General features: G+C 42.4%; 2 protein-coding genes across 4 annotated transcripts in view; both read left to right on the top strand.

Moving 5' to 3' along the window:
- creb3l4 (cAMP responsive element binding protein 3-like 4) overlaps positions 1-563 on the top strand; it is a 7724-nt gene extending 7161 nt beyond the window's left edge. The window contains exon 10 of the mRNA XM_079625255.1: positions 1-563. This exon is cut by the window's left edge and continues 1032 nt beyond it. The gene's annotated coding sequence lies outside the window, so the exon portion shown is untranslated.
- A 755-nt stretch (positions 564-1318) lies between these two features.
- Positions 1319-10000, top strand: part of clk2b (CDC-like kinase 2b) — an 18736-nt gene continuing 10054 nt past the window's right edge. Inside the window, exons 1-5 of one of the 3 annotated variants that reach the window (XM_079625788.1) lie at positions 1319-1456; positions 4194-4366; positions 5068-5296; positions 9618-9705; positions 9790-9856. In XM_079625788.1, coding sequence (XP_079481914.1) covers positions 4194-4366; positions 5068-5296; positions 9618-9705; positions 9790-9856 — 557 coding nt within the window. In that variant the 5' untranslated portion in view covers positions 1319-1456. Of the gene's footprint in view, positions 1457-4193; positions 4367-5067; positions 5297-6380; positions 6627-9614; positions 9706-9789; positions 9857-10000 lie in introns of those variants that run through there. The other 2 variants (XM_079625787.1, XM_079625789.1) reach the window with 2 other exon arrangements.

The following is a 10000-nucleotide window of genomic DNA, read 5'->3' on the forward strand; positions in this document are numbered from 1 at the left end:
ATACAGAATCATGAAATGAGTTTTCCTTTGCAAAGCAGATCGAGTGTCTTTGCAAAATGCTGGATTTATTTGTTTAATTATGGCACAAAGTTCACTCCATACGGTTCGGCATTATTTATTCTCCGACACGGGTGTGTTGAGCAGCCAGTGTCTTCCTCCTCTTCTTCTTCCTCATCATCATGTGCTTTAGTGTGTCACAACACAGAAATTAATACACATTAGTGTTTGATTTAGGGACATCTCTGTTTGTATGTTCAATTTGTTTAGTTGTGATTTGGTTGTCACTTGTGCTGCTTTTTACGAAAACTTGTTTCCGCCACAGAATTATATAATAAAAAAGGTAATTGCAACTTTTTATCTCACAATTCTGACATTTTTCGCAATTTGCAAGTTTTTATCTGAGTTTGCATTTCTGGAGTGAGATCCAGATGTCAGACCTGAGTGAGTGTGAGCGGATCTGGAGTCACACCGCTTCAGTATATCCATGTTTTACTGCATCCGATGCAAAGATTAGGTCTCGCTCTTATTTTATTGGCTTCTGAATAAAAGTTACATTCATAATATGTTGTTGTTGTTGTTGTTAATTTGAGCCATTAAAGACAGAATTTAGTCCAGAAAACATAATAGAATTAACGTTTAGAACTACACTATTTAAAATGAAAAAATACGATTTAAAGTAGTTAAAATAATAAAATAAAACTGAAAGTTTTTAATTAAACTAGTCAACAAATAAATAAAATGTTTAGAATTATATTAGTTAAAATAAATTGAAATTAAGTTTAGTATTAAACTAGTGAAGATATATATAAAAAATAAAATTAAACGTTTAGAATCAAACTAGTTTAAATAAACAAGTTTAGCATTAAATTAGTTAATAAATTAAATTTAAATTTTAGAATTTAGTCCAGAAAACAGAGATGACACTCGATCCAGAATGTTCTTCTGTAATGGTCATGGGTTTTTACAATGTCTAATATATGATATATCATACAGTATCCATACAATATACTCCCTTTAATTCCGATTGATCTTTCTAGTTATTTGAATATGTAAATTATTTTAAATATCTGGCACTTCAAATGAATTATTAGCTTATTCTTTAACTAGAAAAGTAAAGTTAATCAAGACCAGCCTTGAATGTTGGCCTGAGTATTCTTTAAACTCATCTGTACCTAAATACATTATATATATATATATATATATATATATATATATATATATATATATATATATATATATATATATATATATATATATATATATCGCTTTTTTCTCTACATATACTTTTTCACATATTTGTCCCGTGTCTTGAACGCGCACTTTGATTTAGTGGAACTGCGTGTGCGCGCGCGCTGAGCTCATCACCGGAAGTTGTGCGCGTGAATTCACGGAGCGGTAAAATAACGGCAGAACGGATTTTCTGTGGGATAAACGCACTGGCGTCGCTGCTAAAGCGGTAAATATTGTTATTATATTGATTATGTGAACAGACCGAGGTCCTGAAGTTCGCAGTGGCGGGTTTATCTGTGTATGCTTGGCGCTGTTAGCTCGATGGGCTAACCGCTACTGAGGAGAACACAGAACTCAGCTAATTATATACATATACATATACATACATTTAACAATAATAACACACACATATACAGTTTATGTATAAGAACATATAATTCATGTGTATATAGTATGTATAGTATATATACTAACACAATAATCCGGTTTAAGCCTGTGTGACTGACTTCTGAGAAACACAAAAGGAGATATTCTTTCATATTGTTCATTATCATAAGCGTTTTATTTCCCTGATTAAGTTGATCAACACATGATCACTCTGACTGGAGTTAAGCTGGGTCAGTTGCATAAACCAACATATATACAGGTTGCTTTAAGAACTAGCCTGGCTGTGTTGTTGTTGTTGTTGTTGTTTTTGCTAAATTCTTAAATATAGACACATTTACCACAAAGATCAGGAGTTATAGGCTATGTTGTATATGATGCATATTATTAATATAAGAATGCCATTGAGTTATTGAGATTGTTGGAAATATGGGTTTGTTTATTTATCTTTTATGTAGTTTTTCAATTCAATAATTGAACGTATGGCAATATTCGTGTGACTGTCCAGGTCCGTCAGCCTCAGATTGTGAGAGAATTACTTTCATTCCTTACATTAATTGGAAGTGTTTGTGATGTTCTGAGGAGACTTACAGAGAGCTGGACTCCTAATGAAAATAACATCACATCTATCCGTCAAGATGCTCCTGGAAATGGTGATGTTCTTCCCACATGAGTGTTTAGGAAATGAAAAGCTACACACATGATCAGTTAGAGTTAGAAGAACTGCTGCCTAATAACACGCTAGAAACGTAATCACCACCGCAATAATGATCCGATCATAGACGTGTTTATGCATTTCGTTTCATTTATTTGTGTTTATGTTGTTATAAGTTCTGCTCACAAAATCACATTTTCCTTCTCAGATTAGACCAGTTTTATGCATGGACTTGTTGTTACTGACTTCTGTGAGACAGCTTGTAGGACTAGTCTAGGCAGTTTGGCAACTGGCCCGTGACGATTAAAGATGATTTCTTAGTTTTCTTATTCATGCACATGAGTTCAGCGACAGTAACACACTCTGTGTACTGAGCAGGAGCGCGTTCCCCGTCCCGACACAACTCCTTCTTCAGGCGCTTGTTCTGTCCAGACTGGACTATTGTAATGCTCTCCTGGCCGGTCTCCCAGCTTGCTCTGTCAAACCTCTGCAACTGATCCAGAAGCTGCAGCTAGAGTGTGTTCAACGAGCCGAAGAGACACACTCACTCCTCTCCTCACCAAACTGACTGGTTGCCGCTCGCATCAAGTTCAAGTCACTGACGTTTGCCTGCAGAACACCACTGGCACTGCTCCCCTGTACCTGGACTCATTACTACAGACTTATGTGCCGTCCAGAAACTTGTGTCTGCAAGCGAGCGGCGTCTGGTGGTGCCATCTCAAAGAGGCTCTGGATCTCCCTCTCGGAGCTTCACCATGACTGCTCTGCTGGAGATGATCTAACTCTGCCGGAGCTGCAGAGTCCAGAGACATCTTTAAGAAACTGCTGAAGACGCTTCTTTATCAGCAGCACTTGAGCACTCTATTCAGCACTACTAACTCTTTCTTATCTATTCTATTCTATTCAAAAAAAAAAAAAGCGCTGGATTGTCCTGCGAAGGGTCACAGCACTCACACACTGTCCTGCTGCTAGTTTAATTGCTTCTATTGTTTCTCATTTGTAAGTCGCTTTGGTTAAAAGAGTCTGCTACATGAATACATGTAAATGTACCGAGCGGGAGTGAATGATCAGTGTGTGTGTGTGTGTAGTATAAGCACTAGTGTAATGATCACTGTGTGTGTGTGTGTGTGTGTGTGTGTGTGTAGTAAGCACTAGTGTAATGATCTGTGTGTGTGTGTGTGTGTGTACTAAGCACTAGTGTACTGATCAGTGTGTGTGTGTGTAGTATAAGCACTAGTGTAATGATCAGTGCGTGTGTGTGTGTGTGTGTAGTAAGCACTAGTGTAATGATCAGTGTGTGTGTGTGTGTGTGTGTAGTAAGCACTAGTGTACTGATCAGTGTGTGTGTGTGTGTGTGTGTGTGTGTGTGTGTGTGTGTGTGTAGTAAGCACTAGTGTACTGATCAGTGTGTGTGTGTGTGTGTGTGTGTGTGTGTGTGTGTGTGTGTGTGTGTAGTAAGCACTAGTGTACTGATCAGTGTGTGTTGTGTGTGTGTGTGTGTGTAGTAAGCACTAGTGTACTGATCAGTGTGTGTGTGTGTGTGTGTGTGTGTGTGTGTGTGTGTGTGTAGTAAGCACTAGTGTACTGATCAGTGTGTGTGTGTGTGTGTGTGTGTGTGTAGTAAGCACTAGTGTACTGATCAGTGTGTGTTGTGTGTGTGTGTAGTAAGCACTAGTGTACTGATCAGTGTGTGTGTGTGTGTGTGTAGTAAGCACTAGTGTACTGATCAGTGTGTGTGTGTGTGTGTGTGTGTGTGTGTGTGTGTGTGTGTGTGTGTGTGTAGTAAGCACTAGTGTACTGATCAGTGTGTGTGTGTGTGTGTGTGTAGTAAGCACTAGTTTACTGATCAGTGTGTGTGTGTGTGTGTGTGTGTGTGTGTGTGTGTAGTAAGCACTAGTGTACTGATCAGTGTGTGTGTGTGCAGATGCCTCACTCTCGGCGATACCCGTCGTCAGAGCGGAGTCGCAGCGGGAATCATCATGTTCGCTACGAGCGGCACCGGCGCAGACGCCGCACACGCAGCCGCTCCTCGTCCTCCAGCGCCCAGCGGGACCGCAGCCGCAGACGGAACCGCGAGAGACGCCAGCGCTCCCGGAGGTACGGCTCAGGCTCGGCATCGGCTCCGGTCACAGAAATAACATCTCGATTCCTCTGTCAGCATTTCTTTAATAATGCTGGAGTTTATATTAGTTCGGCTAGTTGTTCTTCTCTGGTGTTTGTAAACCAGTCAAACGTCGCTGGTGTCAGAGTTCTGTATCCTGTTGATGTGTTTATGATGATCACATGTTCTGCAATAACACTAAGTGTGAACGATATCCACGTTTTTTTTTTACCTTTTTGGAATCTAAATTAGGAATCGAGAAGAATCAGAATCGTTAAAATTCAAACGATACTCAACCCTAGCATAACTCAATGATATCTGCCAGAGATCTGGTCCACACACCTGTAGCGTGTGTGTGTGTGCGTGTGTGCTTGTTTATGTGATTTATGAGGACACACATGTGTATGATGATGTGTATTACACTGGTATTACAACTTAAATATGGTTTATGAGGACATTTCATAATTCAAATAGCTTAAAAAACAATGTTTATTAAAAATGTAAAAATGCAGAATGTTTCCTGTGATGGGCAGGTTTTGTGTGTGTGTGTGTGTGTGTGTGATGGGCAGGGTAAGGGGAGAGAATATACAGTTTGTACAGTATAAAAACCATTACGCCTATGGAGAGTCCTCAGAATGTAGTTGCACCAACGTGTGTGTGTGTGTGTGTGTGTGTGTGTGTGTGTGTGATCTTCCAGTTATGACGACCACAGGCTGAGCAGCAGACGCTACTGTCGCGGCGAGCGCGAGGAGTTTGTCGAGAACGGCTTCTTCCGACACACACACTTCTCCCGTCGCTCTCACGACTTCCGTTCGGATCGGGATCCTGGAGCGGATCCGAGGAGCAGTCGCCGCGTGCGCAGACACCGCAGAACCAGGACCCGCTCCAGAACACACTCCTTCAGCCAGAGCCGGTCCTTATCCTCCGTGAGTACGGCGCTACACACACACACACACACACACACACACACACACACACACACACTAACCTGATTAACACACGGTCCCAACGCGACTCTGTTTACATGGTCCTGGTCTCATCATGTTACATGCACTGATTTTATTCAGTCCCAAATTAATCCAATCCACTTTCAGATTCGAAAAGTTCTGTTTTAATGATCTCTAAACTTTAAGTGTGTGTGTGTGTGTTTGTGTGTGTGTGTGTGTTTGTGTAAATGTGGTTTATGGCTTAAAACATACTAACAATGTTTTATGAAAAAAAAAAAAAATGCAGTAAGTTGTGTGTGATGGGTAAGTTAAGGGGTCGGGTTAGTGTGTGTGTGTGTGTGTAGATTTAGGGGTCGGGTTAGTGTGTGTGTGTGTGTGCGTGTGTGTAGATTTAGGGGTCGGGTTAGTGTGTGTGTGTGTGTGTGTAGATTTAGGGGTCGGGTTAGTGTGTGTGTGTGTGTGTAGATTTAGGGGTCGGGTTAGTGTGTGGGGGTGTGTGTAGATTTAGGGGTCGGGTTAGTGTGTGTGTGTGTGTGTAGATTTAGGGGTCGGGTTAGTGTGTGTGTGTGTGTGTAGATTTAGGGGTCGGGTTAGTGTGTGTGTGTGTGTGTAGATTTAGGGGTCGGGTTAGTGTGTGTGTGTGTGTGTGTGTGTGTGTAGATTTAGGGGTCGGGTTAGTGTGTGTGTGTGTGTGTGTGTGTAGATTTAGGGGTCGGGTTAGTGTGTGTGTGTGTGTGTGTAGATTTAGGGGTCGGGTTAGTGTGTGTGTGTGTGTGTAGATTTAGGGGTCGGGTTAGTGTGTGTGTGTGTGTGTGTAGATTTAGGGGTCGGGTTAGTGTGTGTGTGTGTGTGTAGATTTAGGGGTCGGGTTAGTGTGTGGGGGTGTGATGGGTAGGTTTAGGGGTCGGTTAGTGTGTGTGTGTGTGTGTGTGTGTGGGTCTCAGGATTTCCCCCGGGGCCCGTCAGGAACGTTTAAAATTAGCCCAAGTCCCATCTCACTCTCTTTCTTTCACACACACACACACACACACACACACACACACACACACACACACACACACACAAACATAGAAGATTTTCTCCTGTCAGTCTCTCGCCCTCTCTCTCTCTCCCTCTCTCTCTCTCTCTCTCTCTCTCTCTCTCTCTCTCTCTCTCTCTCTCTCCTCTCCCTCTCTCTCTCTCTCTCTCTCTCTCTCTCTCTCCGTCAGTCAGTCAGATGTAGGCTATATGTGTGTATGTGACTGGAGTTATGGGTAAAACAGAGTTGTACTCAGTGTTTAAGAGCTTCTTGGACTGCCTCTGCCTGTGTGTGAGTATCCTTCACACTGCGTGTCTGTGTGTGTGTGTGTTTATCAGTTGTGTTTTGGGTGCAGAACTTTCTCCAGCAGTGTAGTGACGAAAGTATATATTAAAGTATTTATTATATATTAAACCAAATGTTTTTTCAGTGTTTTTCTCATATTTGTGTTAGTCAGTCAACAACATTATGATGAACTTTATATGAAACCGCAGAGGTGTGTGTGTGTGTGTGTGTGTGTGTGTGTGTGTGTGTGTGTGTGTGTGTGTGTGTGTGTGTGTGTGTGTGTGTGACCTCCTTCTCAAGTGTCTGCTGGGCTCGTCATGTTTGTGTCGTGTCTGGAGGCACTGTGTTCTTGATTAAGACAGACGAGGTGTCCGATTAAAGAGAAGCACACACACTTCATGTCTCTGCGGGCCGTAATAAACGTTCATGTTTAATGTTAAGTTAAACTAGTGTGCCGGTAGTTGAATCCCTGACTGGTTGAGCGAGTGAACTCTTCTGATATCTGCACGAGTATATCAGCGCTCATGTTGACACACACTGAGGGACGGGGATGATTATTGAATGCAAACGAACTACTGAACGTCTGTGGTTCTTACACCAGAGCCACTTCCCCGAGCGCGGTGTAAAGTGTAGTGACTGCACAACAAGTAAAACATTTTTGTCAGGGTGCATAACGGTCAGACTGATCATCACAATTATTCAATTGTAATTTTGAATACTGCACATAATTGTTGTCATTTGAGATTTAATTTCTACACTTGTTCATATTTCAGTGGAGAAACTACAGCACATGTTTGTCAGTGTTATCAGAGAGCGCGTGGTTTTTATTCAACAATATTGTAAGTTGAGTCTTGGTCATGGGGGCAAAGGTCATCAACAAACATCGTTCATCATCGTTTTCATGAATTAAATAATCTCTAGTGTTCGGTAGTTCAGGCCTTTTCCTCAATGAAACGAGAAGAGAAAGGCTCTGCTAACCCAATATATTCAGAAAATCCCGATACGATGTTTAACAGAAGTGATGCTGGGATTTAACCATAAACCATATAAAAATAAAGTACATTTTTTCCAGCTGCTCATTGTTAGATAATTTTTTCAATGTAACAATAGTTTTAAAGCGCACCTGTTATGCCCCTTTTCACAAGATGTAAGATAAGTCTCTGATGTCCCCAGAGTGTGTGTGTGTGTGTGAAGTGTTAGCTGAAGATACTCCACAGATAATGTTTTACAGCAGGTTTAAATTGTAATTTTTGGGGGGCTGAGAAAAACACAGTTGTAGTGTGTCTCCTTTAAAAGTTAATGAGATGCGGTTCCACGCACAGGGGGCGGAGCCTAACCAGCGCCTCAGAGCCGGACAATCTCATCTCACAGAACGATGACAATATCAAAACAGAAACTACATGTGTACATCACACAAAAGATGAAGCATTAAGGCCATTGCACACTGAGTCCGAAATTTTCGTATTCGTGATTCGGTCAAAGCATTGTATTGAAATTGTCAAAGCACCATTCAAACTGCTCGTTACGGAAGCGAAAAACGCAGAAAATCGAACCCGCTTCTATTTTTTTTATGACGGATGAAAGTTTCGGAGGCAGTGTGCAAGCGTGATTGACATAACGTGAGGTCGTATTTATTAATTAACGTGCGAAAATTTCGGATGCGAATTTCGTACTCAGTGTGCAATGGCCTTAAGTCTTATCCATAAACTCTCTCTCTCTCTCTCTCTCTCTCTCTCTCTCTCTCTCTCTCTCTCTCTCTCTCTCTCTCTCTCTCTCATTATCATGGAACATAACGTTACACAGCGAAGTACACAACACACTCGTTACAACTAACAGTAAACTAATACACACCTTTTCAGTGTGTGCTTTATAAACTGGTAAACTGTATATCTGTAAAGCGACTCGATGAGCTCGAGTGTCATAAAGTGCTCGCTCTCACTTTCATCTCTGCGTGATCCGTGACGTTAGTCCTGTCGCTCCGGAGACCGTACGCTGATCACGAGAGCAGTTGTACTGACCAAAAAAAAAAAAAAAACACCTCAATCGCTTTCGGAGACGTTCTACAGCGGCGAAACACTGGCGGACTGTGTCCAGCTCACTCAGGGCGGGTCTATGCTCAAACTGCAGTGTCAATCAACAGTCGTGGGCGGGGCCTGTGTCCAGCTCACTCAGGGCGGGTCTATGCTCAAACTGCAGTGTCAATCAACAGTCGTGGGCGGGGCCTGTGTCCAGCTCACTCAGGGCGGGTCTATGCTCAAACTGCAGTGTCAATCAACAGTCGTGGGCGGGGCCTGTGTCCAGCTCACTCAGGGCGGGTCTATGCTCAAACTGCAGTGTCAATCAACAGTCGTGGGCGGGGCCTGTGTCCAGCTCACTCAGGGCGGGTCTATGCTCAAACTGCAGTGTCAATCAACAGTCGTGGGCGGGGCCTGTGTCCAGCTCACTCAGGGCGGGTCTATGCTCAAACTGCAGTGTCAATCAACAGTCGTGGGCGGGGCTTGTGCAATTCTCCGTCACATTGCATTGATTCTGAGACAGCGCTTATGATTTATGGGGATTTAAATCCGGTTGGATTTTTATCATTATAGGGTGGTTGTGTACACACACTGCCAACACACATTAATGTTCAAACACCATGTAAAAGTGAATTTTGCATAATAGGTGCTCTTTAATGTATTGCCAAAGCATTTCCAATCATCAGACAAATACATACATAAAAATAAAGAGATAAATAAAAATATATATTTTTTTAATATAAAATATAACAATGGTAAGTAGAAAGATTAATAAACATTTCAGAATTCTATGAACAATTTAGAATTCAGTCTGTGTGTGTGTGTGTGTGTGAGCGCATCACTGATTAGTCGACTCCTCCCTCTTTTTGTGACACGCAACAATATATCTCGCTGCTAGTCGGATACAATCTCTTTTTTCACCTAATGTTGAAGTTTTATTTTGTTAAAAACCTCTTTCCCCCCCCCCCTCTCTCCACAGCAGAGCTGCAGTCGTGTGCGCGGGTGGGCTGTTAAAGATGATGACGAGGGTCACCTGGTCTATCGGGCCGGGGACGTGCTTCAGGACAGATGTGCGTTTCTCACCTCCACACACACTACACTCTGCATTCACTGTCACACTGTGTGTTTTTGTGACGCTTGTGCTTCCTGTGCAGATGAGATCGTGGGAACGCTCGGGGAGGGAACCTTTGGGAAAGTGGTGGAGTGTATTGATCATCACAGGTTAATCTCACACACACACACACACACACACACACACACACACACACACACACACACACACACACACACACACACACACACACACACACACACACACCTGACTGTTTCTCAGCTGACTGTCACAGGTGTTTCTCTCTCTCTCTC

Source organism: Phoxinus phoxinus, assembly GCF_949152265.1.
Source record: "Phoxinus phoxinus genome assembly, chromosome: 10".
Taxonomy (NCBI): domain Eukaryota; kingdom Metazoa; phylum Chordata; class Actinopteri; order Cypriniformes; family Leuciscidae; genus Phoxinus; species Phoxinus phoxinus.